The following is a 19,341-nucleotide window of genomic DNA, read 5'->3' as shown; positions in this document are numbered from 1 at the left end:
TCAACACTATTTATAAACAGAAATACATTTGGAGAGGTGAAAGTATGGAGGATTTTAGATGACATTCTGGTGGATAATATTTGTTAGAAGGAAAATCCTCATCTGGTTTTATTTATATGTCTTTACTCACATTCACCTCTTCCCATAACTCTAATGTCCTGCAGGCTCCATGAACACTGATGCTCATAAACGGACATTTTTGGGAGTTTGGGTATTTTTTTTAACAGCCCATAAACTCCCCTCTGTTTTCCTATGTGTCTATGTATGCATGGCCCTTTTTGGACATTTATCAGCAGGGGTGTTTTTGGGCTGTTGTCTGAACACCCTAAAATCCTGTTCAAGAGCAGTCCTTTGATTTGAATAGAAGTCGCACCAGAAGTCAGATCATGATCATCCGACTTGCAGTGCTAATTGTGTGCTGAGGATGAAGGGGAACCCCCGCCAAAATGAACAAAAAAAATTGGCATGGGGTTCCCTTCCCCACCTCGGACGATACCAGACCCTTCAGTCTGGTATGGATTTTAAGAGGAACTCCCACGCCAAAAAATACTGGCATGGGGTCCCTCCAAAATCCATACCAACCCCTTATCTGAGCACGCAGCCCAGCAGGTCATGATAGGGGGTGGACAAGCGAGTGCCCCCCCCCCTCCTGGACCATACCAGGTCACATACACTCAACATGGGGGTGGGTGCTTTGGGGCAAGGGGGGCCTGGCCCTCCTCACCCCAAAGCACCTTGTCCCCGTATTGATGACAACCCTGGCCGGTGGTTGTTGGGGTCTGCGGGTGGGGGCTTATTGGAATATGGAAGCCCCCTTTAACAAGGCGGCCCCCAGATCCTGGCCCCCACCTTATGTGAATGAGTATGGAGTACATTGTACCCCTACCCTCTCACCTTAAAAAAAGTGTCAAAAATAAACACAGTACACAGGTTTTTAAAGTATTTTATTAAGCCAGCTCCGGCGTCTCTTCCGATTTCTCCTCCCCTCTCCGGCTCTTCTGTCCTACCTACCTGTGTGGATGTTGCTGATTTATGTAAAACTATTGAATAGTTTTTACATTTTAGAATGGGGTGCCTCTAAACTGTCCATAATTTTGAAGGGGGCCTCAAGACTGTTCATAATTTTGGAGGGTGCCTTCAGATTGTGCATAATTATAAAGGGTGCCTTGACTTAAAAAAGGTTGAGAGCACTGTTCTATAGTGTCAGAAACATAGCGACCCATCTAGTAATTCAGAGAGGAGTACCATATCCAGAGCTTTTTTTCTCAGAAAATAGGTGCAGGAACTCAACCACGACCCCGTTCAGATTTCAAAAACAGTAGAATGGTCTTAAAGGGGCATTAAATACCAGGATTGCATTACATACAGAGTGCAGAGTTCAGGGGGGTTACACACAGAGTGCAGAGCTGTCACTTGTAAACACAGAAACCAGACTTATGTGTTTACAAGTGATTGTGATGAGCAGACACCAAAGGGTCTGAGCCAAAGGTGGTGGAACTAAGTTCCCCCAAGTTCCCCCTGAAAAAAAGCCCTGACCATATCTCATATTACACTATTGACACAATCTGACTCACTAAAATTGCCAACCATGGATATGGCAGCTCAAAAAGCATTCTAGATGTATCAGCATGCCTGGGCAGGCGTGGGAGCACACATCAGAAGGAGGCTGCTGAAGAGATAGCCCTGCATAAGTGTCAAAACTAAACAACATAAATAAATCACTTGAAAGAACAATTTCAATAACACTGTATACCTCAGTAAGGTAAGAACATGTGCATATAAAAGTGAACCTGTGCACACAACATTCTCCCAAAAAGACACTATAAAAGATGTTTCAATAGGAAAGACTACAATAGAAACATGGGGATGAGAAAAATCCAATATCTTTGTTCATGCACTTCCTGTTACAGGCTTATAGGGTGATAACACTCTGTCCTTATCTGACAATTGGCTCCTTACTTCATCATCTTGTCACAAGGGCTGAGGCTTGCTACAGTCATGAAGCCTGCCATGAGAAATGCCATGCCATGCAGCTATCGCTGGGGTACATGCATGTAGACAGGAAGTGACTACAAATAGACTGCGAGAAATCAAGCAGTACTAAGATACAACAAAGGAGGGAAAAAGATTAAGACAAATACATTTTATTAAAAATAGAAATGGCAACTGTGTATCATACAACGTACATACAACGTCTGAATATTTATGGGGTATCAGTCAATCCATGGGGAGGAGTGCCCAGTAGGGGGCTGCAGAGCACATGAATAGTCTGGGGTCTAGAGCAATCCTGGTTCTTGTGCAGGAAGAGACGTTTCCAGCCTGAAGGGCTGCTGTCCTTATAGGCAGCCCAGCTTCTATCTGTGCTCACCAAGATCCCAGCTATGCTAAAGCTGGCTGATATTGAAAGGAGGCCTCTAAAAATCCAGGGACATTGTAAGTACAGATCTGAGCTGCTGCTATCCCTTGTGCACAGGGATGGACTGGCCATAGGGACTACAGGGAGTTTCCCGGTGGGCCGATGGCTCAGTGGGCCGTTTTTTTAAAACAGATGCTGCTTGGAGGACTTTTTGTAACGCCCTGGCAGCGCCCCAGTGTGATAGCACTCAGGCTTTCACACTGGGACTGCAGCGGAAGCGTTTTTTAGTCGCTTTACAGGTGCTATTTTTAGCCCAAAAGCGCCTAAAAAACGCCTCAGTGTTAAAAGGGGTCCTACACTCACCCCCTCTCTTTTACACTCACTCTCTTTTTCTTACACTCACCCCCCTCTCTCTCTCTTTCTCACCCTCTCATGATATACAATAAGGGATGTAGGGGCCTTTTGGTGGGCGTGATTTTTCAGGGGGGTTGGGGCAGCATTTTATTGAATTAAAGTGGGCCGGTCTGGATGAAGTCCAGGGCCAAATTTTTGTCCCAGTCCAGCCCTGCTTGTGCATCAGTACTGGAGCTTGCTTATCCTGGGATATTTCTAATGGTGTCTAAGTGCTGTCCATTTTCTGGGCTATTATTAAAGAGACTGTTCTAAGTAGAAGTAGCGAAGTGTCCTCTGAGTACTGTTCAGCATTCATGGAGTAAACCAGAACTCCATACATACGTCATTCCCCAGTTATTCAGCAATACATTTGAAAAAGGCAAGCCCTAGACTGTTCATTAAGTGAGAGTGATTTATGCTGTGTGCCTGGCTGTTGTTGCACTAATCTGGGAAAGGAACCTGAGGCAAACCAGTAGCCCGTATGGGAATGGGCACTTTTAGCACAAAAATGTGTGCTTGTCTTGTACATAGGACAAAAAAGTAATCTTGATTTAAATTGTAGCAACAATACCTCATTACCCTAACTCATAACTCCCACTTCCCAAAGGTGGTAATTATCTGTAAATTACCAGTGTCATGTGTTTACTTGTAATATATTAATATAGTTTTATAGCAGAGTGACATTATTATCTAGCAGAACTATAATCACAGATCAAAGTCCTAATAGACGTACCAACTCTGTCTTTTCTTAGTTACCCTAACAACACCATAAAAACATATACTGTAATACAAACATTCTTTTCCTCCTCCTCCCCATCCTTTGTCTACTTTTATTACTTTTTACTATATTCATAAATCTATTACAATACAATACCTTCTGTGCTGGTGCTATCCAAATGCTGCTGCACAAATTCAGATGCCAGCTCTTTACATGCCAAATCACTCCTGAAACACCTAAAGCCTAAAAAAGGAAATTGGCAAAAAAAATCAGGGCCAGATTCTTGTAGATCGCCGCATCTTTGCGGTGGCGTAATGTATCTCATTTACGTTACGCCGCTGCAAGTTTTACGGGCAAGTGCACTTGCCTGTAAAGTTGCGGCGGCGTATCGTAAATCCTCCGGCGCAAGCCCGCCTAATTCAAATGATCCGGGTAGGGGGGGTGGATCATTTAAATTAGGCGCGTTCCCGCGCCGAACGTACTGCGCATGCGCCGTCCCTAAAATTTCCCAGCGTGAATTGCGCTAAATGACGTCACAAGGACGTCATTGGTTTCGACGTTAACGTAAATGGCGTCCAGCGCCATTCACGGACGACTTACGCAAACAACGTAAATTTTCAAATTTCAACGCGGGAACGACGGCCATACTTAAAATTGACTGCGCCTCATATATCCAGGGGCAACTTTACTCGTCGCAAATCTTACGTAAACGTCGTAACTTCACTGCGTCGGTCGGGCGTACGTTCGGGAATTTGCGTATTTTGCTAATTTGCACACTCGATCGGGAAAACGACGTCGGCGACACCTAGCGGCGGATCTAATGGTTATCTATGCGTAACTGATTCTATGAATCGGGCGCATAGATACAACGTGCAGACTCAGAGATACGACGGCGTATCTCTTTTGAGAATCTGGCCCTCAGTGTCTATCTATCGCAAAGCATACTTTACTTTTGCAGTATTTCTATTTTTCCAATAAAAATTACCTTATAAGATCCCAGATATTCTAGCTAATGTCAATTTGCCAGTAATAGGTTATTACATGTAAATGAGTCAAAGGAGTGGATTTCATGGTGATTTCTCTGCTCTTTTTGTGTAGATGGGATTTTTTCAGATTGAATCGTGTTCTTCTCAATCGTTGCTTGCTTGTCAGTGATCTGGACCTAGACTTTAGCATTCTATATTATTGGATCTTAACGTGCATGCACATATGTTTTATACATGTGATTTCCAATTTGATCCATTTATTTGATCACTTATATAAGACATATTTAACAATATACCAAAATATACAATATACCGAGTTGTCCTCGCTTACATACATATACATAGAGACGTTAGCCCGGCGGCCAGGGGAGGAGGAGGAGGGAGCCCTGTGGTGACGTCACTGCCGGACTCCCTGAAGTGGGAAAGGATACCTGTCAAAGATTCTGTCCCCCCTCCCCCCGAAAGGTGCCAATTGTGGCACCGGAGGGGGGGGGAGGAATCCGATGAGCGGAAGTTCTACTTTAGGGTGGAGCTCCACTTTAAGTAGATGGTGTGACGGTATTGGTATGATATCCCCGTCAAAGATTCCCTTCTTCCATAAGAACATCACCCAATATTCCACTAGAAGGAATATTCCTGAGATCGCCCATTAAGCCACACATGAGTCAGAGCTCACTGCTGGAACAAGACAGACTTTAATGGTTTCTTCTCAGCTTTATATACAGTACCAGGCATTAAAGCAACCATGAGATCTCCACCCCCCTAATCACACACTAAGGCTAATTACTACATCATTCTAGACAGGTCGACACCGGCCTATAATTATCATGTCTAATCACTGCACATTCCTTAATTAATGGCATCAAACAAACCACCTTCACACACTGAGTTTCCTAGGCAGACGTTTCGTCTCCGCATGCCGCTTGACACCTATTCACACCTCTGAGCATCAATAGGTTTTAGACAGTGTTATCACACAATTAAAGGCCTTTCAAAAGCTAGCCTTATTTAACATATTAACAGAGAGATGAGTCACACATGAAATCACCTTCTAACACAGCATTAACCAAGCAGGGAGAATTTAAACTGAAGCATCCTTCACAATGGTCCCCCTTTTTCTCCCTGCTCCGGCAACCCGGTTGGACCTTCCCTGGTCCAGTAGGGTTGACGGGTTCAGAGCTTTTAGTCCGAGGTTAACTCTGTTTGTCGTGACTGACCTCCCTTGGCAACTGCTTCAGACTCAGGTATGCCACCGGGTCGTCAGATCACACACCGGTCAGTCCCCAAGTCTTTGTGCGATCTGCAGAGTCACCAGAAGTCAGTGTGAAGACGGCGAATGGGTCTGTGCGCCGCCGTCTAGGTGTCCCTCTATGGGAGGGGGTAGGTTTTGGCTCTGAAGTGACAATCACAGGAGATTCATAAAAAAAAAGAAAAAGTTATATTTGTTGAAATGCTGTAGCACTGGTGCTCAGAGTTCGGGGGGGGGGGGGGGAATCAGTGCCCCATAGGGTCAGCCACCCTCTGCTCCCTCCGCAGCCGCCGGTTCTCCTCTTTGAGCTTCTCCAGCTCCATCTCCAGTTCATGGAGCCTGGGGGGGTCAGCCTGCTGTGACCTCAGGTGGTTGTTCTCCTCCTCCATGCGGCTTATGCACTCCTCCAGCTCCATGTACTCACGGATCAGCTCCTGCTTGCTCATGTCCTGCAGGCTCTCCACGTGGTCCTTCATCATCAGGAACTGGGTGGTGATGTAAGGGGCCACCGGTGGGCCCTTGGCGAACATCTCGGCCCGCATCTGGGATGCCCGCTGCGACTCCCTCTCCTCCAGTCGCTTCTTCTCCTCCCAGGTCAGCTTGTGATACGGCTTCCAGGACCTCTTCTTCTTGGAGGGTGGCTGGCGGTGCCTCTTTCTGCCCGGCTCCCTCCAGGGCCCCTCCGGCTCATGGCTGTTGCCCATGACCAGCTGACAATGGTGTTCCCTGTTGTCCGTAATAACAGATTGTACCATGAGGGCTTTGTAAGGGGTGCCCAATGGTTCTTCCTGACCCAGCTCCTGGGGATCCCAAGCCGAGTCTACACAATGGGCTGCTGCTGGTGGGCGGTACCCAGGTTGAGACCAATTTGACCTGGTGTTGTCATTCATGAGGCAATTCTGCTTGAAGTGACCCAGCTGTTTGCACCGGAAGCAGCGTTGTTCGTTGTCCTCCTGGCGTGGATAGCAAGGGCTAGATGTCACCGGTCTGTTAGGAGGTTGGTATCTAGTGGCTGGTGGGTGTGAGGGCACCGTTGGTCGTGGAGGTTGTACCTGTGGTGTGACCTGGTTCGTCTTGCGAGTTTCCGAATATTCATCCGCCAACTTAGCGGCCTCTGGTAGAGTTATGGGCCTGCGATCTCTCACCCAGTCTTTGACGTCCGTCTGGATGTGATTGTAAAATTGCTCCAGGAGCATTAGTTGCAAAATGTCCTCTGCGGTGGTGGCCTGGCTGCTGTTAACCCAGTTAGAGGCCGACAGGGATAACTGGTATGTCCATTCCGCGTAAGAGTCTTTCGTGGTTTTGCGTGAGTCCCTGAACTTCAGTCGGTGGGACTCTGGGGTTACTGCATAACGAGCCAGGAGCATTTCTTTAACCCGGGCGTAGCTATGGATATCCTGATCTGGCATGGTCCGGAAAGCATCAGAAGCTTTGCCTGACAGTTTGCCTGACAATATTGCAACCCACTCTCCTCTAGCTATTCGGTGCAGGTTACATTGTCGCTCAAAGTCTGCCAGGTAGTTATCAATCTCACAGTCCTTTTCATCAAAAGCTTTAAAAGCGCTAAACGTAATCTTCCTTGCATCTGCTGTGCTGTACTCACTGTTTGGAGAATGTGCGGCTGCTTGTTGGACTGCTGCCAGTTTTAACTGTAGTTCTGCGTTTACTAACATGTCCATCACTTTCAGCACCACATCCGCCGTTGGGTTCGGACCGAACCATGCTAGCTTCTCTCTCATTAGCTTGTTGGCTGGCGATTCCTCCTCCTGAATCACTGGTGTCTCCATCTCTTGTACTGCTGGCATTGCTGCAATCCCGTCCTCCTGGTCTAGCTCCATTGATTCTGCTATGATGACCCGCTTGGTTTTGTTGCTAGCAATCCTTCCACGAACTTCCAGTAGTTCTTCCAGTGTCTGCTTGGAATCCGGGTGTAAAGGAGAGTAGAAGGGAAAATCCCGCTGCTGCCAACCAATTGTGACGGTATTGGTATGATATCCCCGTCAAAGATTCCCTTCTTCCATAAGAACATCACCCAATATTCCACTAGGAGGAATATTCCTGAGATCGCCCATTAAGCCACACATGAGTCAGAGCTCACTGCTGGAACAAGACAGACTTTAATGGTTTCTTCTCAGCTTTATATACAGTACCAGGCATTAAAGCAACCATGAGATCTCCACCCCCCTAATCACACACTAAGGCTAATTACTACAACATTCTAGACAGGTCGGCACCGACCTATAATTATCATGTCTAATCACTGCACATTCCTTAATTAATGGCATCAAACAAACCACCTTCACACACTGAGTTTCCTAGGCAGACGTTTCGTCTCCGCATGCCGCTTGACACCTATTCACACCTCTGAGCATCAATAGGTTTTAGACAGTGTTATCACACAATTAAAGGCCTTTCAAAAGCTAGCCTTATTTAACATATTAACAGAGAGATGAGTCACACATGAAATCACCTTCTAACACAGCATTAACCAAGCAGGGAGAATTTAAACTGAAGCATCCTTCACAGATGGGGAGTAATGGAATGGAGCAGTGAAACCCGAGGATCATCAGGCACAGAGTAGCCTTGTATGCATAATATGAAAGGCCAGATAGAAGACCAATAGGGGCGTATGAGAGGGCATGTCCATCATATGTAAGCATGTGTGGCTTCCAGGCCACATTCTCGCCAGCTGTGAGATAGATAATTAGGTATTAACTGATGTTACCTAGAAACTTAAAAGAGATGTATGTTTTTTTTTTGTTTTTTTTTATTGAATAGTCATACATACCTAGGTGGATGTATCTGTCCCCCGGCACCTCTAAGACTAAGAGTACAGAGTGATCTAACACCACAGATCACTCAGTTCTCAGAGCTCCCTGAGCAGAGAGCTAGTGACTGTCCCCCACCCTCACTGGTACACTGGGCTGTGGAGAGGGCAGGAGCAGCCATCTTAGGCTCTCAGCGGCTCACTGAGAGGCTGAACCATGTGCCGGTACAGGCATGTGGGCGGATCCTGACTCCTAAAAGGTACTGTATGTAAGGGCAATATATATATATATATATATATATATATATATATATATATATATATATATATATATATATATATATATATAAAGCCATCTGTGCAATATATGCACATTTCCCTGTTTTATCTCTTTAAGGACCTTCCAAATACAGAATCTGCCATGTAGCTATTAAAGTGGTATTAAACCCAAAAACAAACCTTTACCATATTGCAGCTTACCAATTCTTAGATGTGCTGGCTGCGTTAGTTATTTCCAGGATTCCTTTCTCTTATTTTCACCTGGTAATTCATTGTTTTTCAAAAGAACAAGCTGTTCTGGAGATGTAGTAGTTAGAGGGATGAGACAAACCATTTAACACTGACAGGGGTGCTTACAGTGATCAGTTTTTATTTATGTAAAACCTTAATCTTTTTAGCTGTTTGTTGTAGCTGTTTGTAATGTGTTAGCTGGAGTTTGGCTGCAATATGTTAGTGTATCTAAATCTGCTAGTATATTTAACACTCCCCTCCCCCCAGATTACCAATGCTGCTGTCCAAAGGTGCTTCCTGTGCTCTTTTGTCCATAGTGGAGACACTCTAATACAGGTGGCGTGTTACTGGACAGATCACATTTAAAAATAAAGTGTAAAAGCCTATAAAAATAAAACAAAGGCAGCAGCTACATCTAATGATGGGTAAGCCTCAATATGATACCTTTTTTTGTTTTGGGTTTAATTCTGCTTTAGAGGTTTATTTTTTTTTACGGGGATAAAGATTTTACATTAAAAAATAAATACTGATCATTGGTAAATGTTTGTCTCAACACACTAACTGATACATTTTGCAGAAGAGATTGTTCTGTGGAAAAACAACAGATGTACGCGCTGTATCACCAGATGAAAACAGAAGAAAGAAAGACTAAAATAAAATGAATGCAGCAATCACATGTAGGAATTGGTAAGCTGTAATATAAAAAAAAATTGCTTTGGGGTTTATTACCCCTTTAAAGAAAAAAGTGTGATAGGGGAGGGACCTCCAGCTCACATCCTGTGATTGACAACCTCGGCTCTGCTCCTGTGTGTGTGTGGGGCGGGGGAGGGGTCCCTTGCCTTCGGTCCAATCAGCTCTTAATGAGCTCTGCAAAGTGTAACTTTGTAACTTTTAAGTGGCCCAGATAAGCTGTATAAATACTGTACTTTGAATGGATGCGGAAGAGATAAGACAGCAGATAAACATGTGCATCTTATGTAGGAAGATTTGTTTTATCTCTGTGTATCACCTGAAGATAGCCATTTCACTAAGTATACAAGTTTACAACCACTTTAGCTACTCAACCACGCCCACTCTCAAATCTCTACAACACAAAGACTAATTATTCTGTAGTCCAAGAAATTTTTTTGGAGGGTTCTTCAGGTTCATGCAGGAAGTCTGAAAAGAACACAGGACTGCTTCCAATTACTGACAAGAACAATAATATTTTTGATGCAGTTATTAACCAGATATAGCAAATAAAAGAAGTTCATTGTAAGGGGTTTCATACACTTTGGGCTAGATTCAGATAGATTAGCGGATCTTTTGGTTTCGGCGTGAGCGTAACTTGCGTCCAGCGCTTTTGTGAATCGACGTACGCAAACGACGTAAAAAAAAAATATTTGACGCGGGAACGACGGCCATACTTAACATTGGCTGCGCCTCATAGAAGCAGGGGTAACTATACGGCGGAAAAAGCCGAACGCAAACGACGTAAAAAAAAAAGCACCGGGCGGTCGTTCGTTTCGGAATCGGCGTATCTCCTCATTTCCATAATCGTCGCGTAAATAAAGCGAAACGCCACCTAGTGGCCGGCCTGGAATTTCAGCCTAAGATCCGACGGTGTAACACAGTTAAACCTGTCGGATCTTAGGAATATCTATGCGTAACTGATTCTATGAATCAGTGGCATAGATACGACCGGCACAACTCAGAGATACGACGGTGTATCAGGAGATACACCGTCGTATCTCTATGTGAATCTGGCCCATTAACCAAGATTGTAGGGCAATACATTTAGAATACCGATTTAATTTTCTTTTTGGGGATGAGAGATTATACATTTGAAAAGGATAAACTTGATTTTCAACCAAATTCTACCTTGCTCTTTGCTAAAGTCAATCACAACAGTCTCACAGTTTGGTATTTAACCCTTTTTAACCAGTGGGCTAGATTCAAGTACAATTGCGCATTTTTTACGGAGGCGCAGGGCAACGTTTTTGCCCTACGCCCCCGCAAAATTACTGCGCTGCCCTTGATTCACTGGGCAGTAGCTCCGTAAATTGCGTGGGCGCGCCGGCAAAATGCCCGGCGTAAGCGAGCGCAATTTAAATGATCCCGTAGGGGGCGGAAATCATTTAAATTAGGCGCATTCCCGCACCGATCGTAGAGCGCATGCTCCGTCGGGAAACTTTCCCGACATGCATTGCGGCAAATGACGTCGCAAGGACGTCATTTGCTTCAAAGTGAACGTGAATGGCGTCCAGCGCCATTCACGAATCACTTACGCATACTACGTAAATTTGAAATTTCGCGACGCGGGAACGACGGGTATACGTAAAATTGGCTGCCCCTGCTAATAGCAGGGGCAGCCTTACGCGAAAGACGCCGTACGGAAACGACGTAAACTGCGTACGCAGGGCTCGCGCAACATTGTGAATCGGCATTAGTATGCAATTTGCATACTATACGCTGAGCACAACGGGAACGACAGCTAGCGGCCATCCCAAGAATGCAGCCTAAGATATGCGGGCATAAGAGTCTTATGCTGCGCATATCTTAGGCTGCAGTCGACGTAACGAGGTTCCTGAATCAGGAGCATTCGTTACGTCGGGACAAGTAAGCAATTGCGCCTGTGTAACTATGGTTACACAGGCGCAATTGCTTCTTGAATCCAGCCCACTGTTCTTACTGATGTGTCACTGATGGATAAAACTGCTGCCCATCTGCATATGTCTTCGTAGTGCATACGAAACCAGAGGCGTAATCTTCACAGCCATAAATGAGTAAAAGAGTAACAAGGATGGAATCAAAGGTTAATTGTAACTATTAGCAGGAATACCGTCCATGTTCAGTCACTTACTAGGAAGGATCCAGCTCAGTCCAACATTCCAAACACAGAGGGACCTGGCCTATCTTGTATGACATGGGGCCCACCTTGGCCCTGATATTTCTGTTCTTGATGCCAATAGGATGTTCATCTCAAGGTACGTCTAACAGAAAATAGAAAGTACTGCTTCTGGCTAAGCAAATACTCTTTATATTAAAATGTCAGTGCTTTGTTTTCTAAATGTAATGCATGGTAAACTGCGTGGTCAGAGGAAATGTTAGATTTAAAGGATTAGAATACAGATACAGAATACTGCTTGGGCACAAAACAATCTAATACATATTTTTTATCAAAACTTATTTTTTGAATAAAAAATGAAGACAAATAAAGTACGTTGCAACAGGCACCATCATCAGAATGAAAGATGTTACCAAGTACATACAAAGTGCGGGTATCATGGTCCATAATACATAAACTGTTAGCACTACTTGCAGATATGTATACAATGCAAATTGGTATGAAAATTTACATGAAGTATACTATAGTTAGGTTAATTAACCTGGAGAGTAGACATTTGCAGACTGCTTAAAGGGGTTGTAAAGGTACAATTGTTTTTCCTAAATAGCTTCCTTTACCTTAGTGCAGTCCTCCTTCACTTACCTCATCCTTCCATTTTGCTTTTAAATGTCCTTATTTCTTCTGAGAAATCTTCACTTCCTGTTCTTCTGTCTGTAGCTCCACACAGTAATGCAAGGCTTTCTCCCTGGTGTGGAGTGTCGTGCTCGCCCCCCCACTTGGACTACATGGGGAGTCTGGAAGCTCTCTACGTTGCAGATAGAGAAAGGAGCTGTGTGTTAGTGGGCGTCCTGAAGTGTCCTTCATTTGGAACCAAATCTCTCTGTCCCTCTTTTCTCTTTAGCCCTGGTTCACACTGGGCTGCGGGAGTGAAGCCATGCGAGTTCAGCTGAACTCGCACGATTTCTCTCCCGCCGGCAGTCCCGATTTCGGCCGCGATTTAAGAGACATCTGTGCAGGTTTCTGCACAGATGTCAATGTAAATCGCGGCCAGAAATCACAAAAAGTAGTACAGGAACTACTTTTTGAAATCGGTGCAGCGCCGCAGATTCAGCGTCGCACCGATTAGGACGGTGTCATTGCCGACAATTGCCGGCAAATGCCGCCGATTTGAGATGCGATTTCACATGTGAAATCGCATCTCAAATCGAAGCAAAACTTACCCAGTGTGAACCTGGGCTCAGTCCCATTTTTTCCTGATACACACTCTTTATAAAATATGTACGGTAATTTTAAGTACCAAAAGTGTTCAAATACACCAAACCCTTCATACAACCTCTATATTGCATTTGATATTTGAAACCCTAGTATAAAGGAGAAGTAGTTGTAAAAAAAAGTAATTGTGTGTATAATCAATCATATTTTACATATTAATAAGTTGGGTCAGAGTAACTGGGGCAGAGCAGGGATGTGTCCTTTGCAAGCATACTTACTACTTAGTACTAAGGCTGCATTCACACCTAAGCGTAGCTTGTTTGGTCGTTTTTTCGGGCGTTTTCTTACGGCGTTTTGTCGCGCGTATTCATGCGTATTTGCGCGTTTGCATACAGCGTCGTCCAGCGTTTTTGTACTTCAACGTTTTTTATTTTAGCCAATAGTAAAAATGATCATCTTTTCATCACTTGTTGCTATGTTGGTAGATTTTATTTATCTTCTGCCTGGGTGAAATGTTCTATTAATTAAAGCGACAAAACGCCCGTAGCAAACGCTCGTTGTCGCGTTAGTCGCTTGAATCAAGCGTTTCCATTACTTTCTATGGGAAATACAATCGCTCAAAAACACCCAAACCGCCCGATTCGCGCAACAGAAAAGGGTCCGGAACTTGTTTGAGCTTCAGGTGTTCGGCGTCATGCGTTTTGGAGTGGAGATGTGAACCATCTCCATAGGGAATAATGTATTTTTTCCCCTCTAGCGTTTTTGAGCGTCGCGCTTCAAGGCGATAAAACGCTCAGGTGTGAATGCAGCCTAAAATAAATCCCCCTTTCTCATCTAAGAACAGATGAGAAATCAGAAAATCAGAACCAGTGGCGGCTGGTGTTCAACATTTTTGGGGGTGGTGCAAACAAACTGCTCTGCTATGATTTTATGCCTGATAGGCATCCAATCACAGCGCCTGTCGTTTCAACCAATCAGGTGACAGGTAACAGACCCGAGCACCTGATTGACTGAGAGGCGGTTCAGTGTTAGGAAAGCGAATATTTTTTCGCTCCCCTAACACAATGCTGAGTGAACTGCGAGCGCCCAGGTGCTTCCAAAAAGTACCCGTAGACCTGCATCTGAATAGGGGGTGGCAGTGGTGACCATAGATAGATTCATGCAATGCATGAATCTATCTATGGTGATAGAAGGGGTGGCAGGAGAGAGGGGGCGGCAGTCGTGTGCCCTTATGGACGCACCGCCACTGGGTACTGTCATGTCATAGACACCATGATGAATAACAATGATAATTTAAATGTGTCTTATTTTGTTTTATTACTTAATTGTTATTACATTGTTGTTTGTATAAGTGGGCTTCCTGGTGGATCTGTCTGCCTGCTGTATCTGATGCCCATGTGTAACTCCACATGCTTCTACAAAAAAATGGGGGAAAGAACTTCTTAGTTCTGGATGCTGGCCCTACACTATGTATGGTAATATTGAACCATCTTTGTGAAGGGTCACACCCACTAAACAACAGGATAAGAGGAAAGAATGCCAGGAAGCTGACTGTAATGCCGCGTACACACGATAATTTTTCGGCATTAAAGAAAACGTTGTTTTTCAGTTTCTGAAAAACGACAAAAAAAAATTCGAACATGCTGCATTTTTTAACAGTGTTTTAAAAAATTTAGTTTTTCGGGTTGTAAAAAATGATCCTGTGTGGGCTAAAACGACGTAAAAAACCTGCGCATGCTCAGAAGCAAGTTATGAGACGGGAGCCGAAAAATGATCGTGTGTACGCGGCATTACTTTCAACAATGTAGGTTTTTGTAGGTACAAGGCCACTATATAGTGGGTGAGATGCAGCATGGATGCACCCGGAGGTGTCTTCTCTAAACAAGTTTCCAGTAAATTTGCTTTAACCTTACATTGCTAAACTCCATGACTGTCCCTCTAAATAGTAGACAAACAAGGATATAAAAAGGTTTTAAAAAAATTGCACAATCATTTCTATGCACAAATATTTGGGCCCTCCCCTCCACTTACGTGTTTAGCTCCTGTTCTTCTGACTGCAAGGCTGGTTCCAATCTTCTTAGAGATTCTTCAAGATGGTGAATGAGAAATCAGTGATCATGGATCTCATTTTTACTGATCTCCTTTTAGCTATGAATTACCCCACTAGTGTCCAGTCCCGATCACTTGCAGGTTCACTGTCAGAGCAGCATCAGGTGTTAGAGACTCCAAAACCTCAGTATCCCTTTACAGCACACTGGTGAGGGATCAGTGGTCTGTTTAGATCCCTGGGGCCAGATTCAGAAAGATTGGCTTAAGTTTAAGTGGGTGTATCGTATCTCATATACGCTACGCCGCCGTAACTTAGAGAGGCGAGTACCGTATTCACAAAGAACTTGCGCCCTAAGTTACGGCGGCGTAGCGTAAATGGGCCGGCGTAAGCCCGCGTAATTCAAAGTAGGCTGTTAGGGGGCGTGTTGTATGGAAATGAATCATGACCCCACGTAAATGACGCGCCTAACGAACGGCGCATGCGCGCGCGTGCTCAGTATCACGTTGAATTTTCTCCCTAAGTTACGCTGGCTCAATGCTTAGTCGACGTGAATGTAACCTACGCCCATCCCCATTCACATACGACTTACGCAAACAACGTAAAATACGACGCTGTTCCGACATTTCCGACGTCCATACCTTAACATGACTTACCCCTGCTTTATGAGGGGTAAAGTTACGCCGGTCGAACGCCTTACGGAAACAGCGTATTTTAATACGCCGGGCACAAGTACGCTCGTGAATCGGTGTATCTAGCTAAATTACATATTCGACGTGGAAATATACGGAAGTGCCCCTAACGGCCAGCGTAAATATGCACCTAAGATACGACGGCGTAAGAGACTTACGTCAGTTGTATCTTAGACAACTTCTGGCGTATCTGATTCTTTGAATCAGGCGCCGAGATACGACGCCTCACATTCGGACTTACGACGGCGTATATGGAGATTCGCCGTCGTAAATCCTTTGTGAATCCGGGCCCTGATCTATAAAGCTGTCATGAAGGAGCCTATCTGAATCCTTGTAATAATAAAGTTACATTGGAAAAACGTTTAAAATTATTTGAACTTTAAGGTCCTTGTTGCACTACACATATTAGGTATCCCTTCACTTTAGAGGATGGATAAACTACTAAAGTGCTAATTGTTTTGTAGATTTGTTTTGTACTGGTTACACATTTCTAATGCGAAAGCTATGCTTTGTTTAAGTGTTTGTGTTAATAATGATTTTTATCGTCTAAAATATTATTTTGATAAACATTTGCACTATTGTCACAGGGCATACAAAGTTAGCACCACTTCCTTTCAGTTGTGTGGGTCCTGTGCTGCACTGTGCATATGAAATATATTCAAACTGGTTTAGCCATTTGAAAGGTAAAATGGGAAGCAGAGAATGGTTTTATTGTAAACTTCAGGCAGGTTTAAAAAACACAATTTATTCAGTTTATTATTTAGTTAGTTATAATATAAAATTAGAAAAATGTTGCTTTCCCTATTGCAGGCAAAGGGACAAAAGTGTCATACGCTCACTCATCCCATGAACTATTTATACTCATCTTAAAGCGGTGTTTCACCCTGCAGAACATTTTTTTATCATAAAATTCGGCATAGTAGCGCAAGCTACAGTATGCCTGTCTTAATTTTTTTCTCCCCGTACTCACAGTGTAATCGTACATAGAAGAATCCGACTGCCCGCGGGGAATGGGCGTTCCTTTCAAGAGGGAGGGTGATTGACGGCCGGCTCTGGTACGTCACGCTCCCCGAAGACAGCCGGAGTAGGTCTCGGCTCTTCATGGCGCCTGCGCACAGACTATGCGCAGGCGCCGTGAAGAGCCAAGCCTATTTCGGCTATTTCCGGAGAAGCGTGACGCGCCAGAGCCGGCCGTCAATCACCTTCCGTCTGGATTGGAACACCCATTCCCCGTGGGCAGTCGGATTCTTCTATGTACGATTACACTGTGAGACCGGGGAGAAAAAAATGAAGACAGGCATACTGTAGCTCGCGCTACTATGCCGAATTTTATGCTAGAAGAATTTTTTTTTTTTTTTTTTTTTATAGGGTGAACCCCCGCTTTAATGTGATCTGCAATTGATCCATTCCATTTCCTCTGGGAGTCAGGCCATGTGTGAGCTCACTCCTCTCCTTTATATGACAGATTTTACACTTGGTGATGCTAAGCATGCTGGGAAGGGGTTACCTGCTTCCCCATACCTGGAAGTACTGGTGTTTCATGCCAGTGAAAACAGGGCAAAGGGACACTGGGGAACATGGGAAAGATGGTGGAATCTCATTAAATGTACTGTATTAATTTAAACAGCTGCTAAAAGTACCAGTCTGTCTTGATATCAGCCTCCAGTAATTCCCTGCTCAACACTGTCAGAGCATGTTATTAGTGTGCATCTGCTACGTCATTGTCCAATGACAAGCTGGGCAAAGTCCCAGACCCAGGTTGTGTTGTTCAACTGCAATCACGTCTGCAAGGATAACACAGTAAAATGTGGGACTTCTGTCAGGGGTAGGGTTGCCACCTTTTCTTCAAGTCAAACCCGAACACTTTAGCAGCGCACTGCAATTTTGTTTTGTAGTATAAACTATACATATATTTTGCTATTATATAACATTTCTAATCATATGAAGTTAATAACAAGAGTCCTACTTTACATCAGAGTAAAGAGTTTCCCTTTAACATCTGAACTTGCAGAGTTCCCTTTCATTGTAAAGGGGGACTCTGCAGGCTCTGATGTAAGGGAGAACTCTGGGGACTCTAACATAAGGGATGCTCTGGGAACCCTGATTTAAGGGGGAACATTGAGAAATCTGATGCACGGAGAGGACTCGGATTGAAGGGGGAACACTGCGGCCTCTGGTGTAAAGAGGAACTCTAAAGTAAGGAGTGCTCTAAAAACCCTAAATTACCTTAGTGTACTCACTCAGAGGCAGGAGAGAGAAGGGGGAGACTTCGGTCACAGACAGGGATGGGTGTGAGCTCACTCCCCCCTTGGCAGTCAGCACCTCTCATCCAGATGTATCTGAGGCTGCTGGACCTAAAATTTCCAGCCCCACTTTCCTTTTCTGAGGCACAGCGCCGGGTATTGGAGGAAGAGGTGCAAATCAAGCCCTCTCTCCTCTCCCGTCTGTGTGTGTGTATGGATGGGGGGGGGGGGTTGTTACTGCTGGCTTTGGGCAGCATGAAAGAGAGGGTAACAGACACTCTCAGCTTAGACAACTGCAGCCAGCAACCCTGCTGGGAATCCATAGTCCAGTCTGAATAATGTGTCCGGGTTTCAGGCAGTCTGACGTATGATTTCAAGCCCGAACTGTCCGGATGAATCCCGGACAAGTAGCAACTCTAGTCAGGGGGGCCTGGCTTATGGAACCAGTTAAAAAACTCAAATCTTTTGCAGGTACAACATTTAACATATATGTATTCAATTGTGTGTTCTTATGTTTTTCTGTTGTTCTGCTGCTTAGCAGATGGTATCTATACTTTCATTTCAATGACAAATCTGAAAAACAAGTGTAGCTCTACCCCCGGAGGAGCCGCTTAATGTATGTTTGGTTCTGTATTCTGCCTCTCAACCCCAAGAAGGGTCCCAAACCCTTTAACACACCTACTTGGCAATATTAGTGTGAAACACAGTAATAGAGAGGAAACACAATTGTGATAAACCATGAAGTATATTTACTGAGACCCTGGGTTCCGTCACCATCTGTGGTAGTAAATAGAGACTCACACAATATTAAAGTAATAATTTAAATACGTTATACTGTAATATCAAAACATAAGATACATATATATAAACTTGGTCCTCAATGGAAACACACTACAGAGACCTAGGTGAACAGGTGAGCACAAAAGTAAACAGTAAAAAGTAGCGATGCTGTCCTTAGAGATCCCTCTGGGCCTAGCTGTGTGGCTCCCCGCTGTGTAGGCCGCAGATTCATCAGCACTAGTGTTGCTCACGAATATTCGCATTGCGAATATTCGTTACGAATATGGCATATTCGAATATTCGCGAATAACTCGAATTTCGCGGCCAATATTCGCTATTCCGAATATTCGTATTTTTTCAATTTTATTTTTAAAACAGATCACATCCTAGTGATCTCCATCGACGTCTAAAAGCATTGCTGGTATGATTAGAGACCCTGGGCCGAGTAGCTAAGCTGAGGCGATCCTTTTATGTTGCCGAATATTCGCAATCGCGAATATTCGATTTCCGAATATTCGCAAATACTTTCTCCGCCCTTCTTTTGCATCAGAGCCAATCAGA

General features: G+C 44.4%; 1 protein-coding gene across 5 annotated transcripts in view; it reads left to right on the top strand.

The window, feature by feature from the left end:
* Window positions 1-11,796: 11,796 nt before the first annotated feature.
* The window catches only part of CDHR5 (cadherin related family member 5), a 131,188-nt gene continuing 123,643 nt past the window's right edge, over window positions 11,797-19,341 (top strand). For 4 of the 5 annotated variants that reach the window (XM_040328622.1, XM_040328621.1, XM_040328619.1 and 1 more), the window contains exon 1: window positions 11,798-11,945. In XM_040328622.1, coding sequence (XP_040184556.1) covers window positions 11,885-11,945 — 61 coding nt within the window. In that variant the 5' untranslated portion in view covers window positions 11,798-11,884. Of the gene's footprint in view, window positions 11,946-19,341 lie in introns of all 5 variants that reach the window. The other variant, XM_040328623.1, reaches the window with a different exon arrangement.

This window comes from Rana temporaria, chromosome 11 (genome assembly GCF_905171775.1).
Source record: "Rana temporaria chromosome 11, aRanTem1.1, whole genome shotgun sequence".
Lineage (NCBI taxonomy): Eukaryota > Metazoa > Chordata > Amphibia > Anura > Ranidae > Rana > Rana temporaria.
Note: the sequence above shows the minus strand (reverse complement) of the source record. Positions and strands in the feature narration are given on the sequence as shown.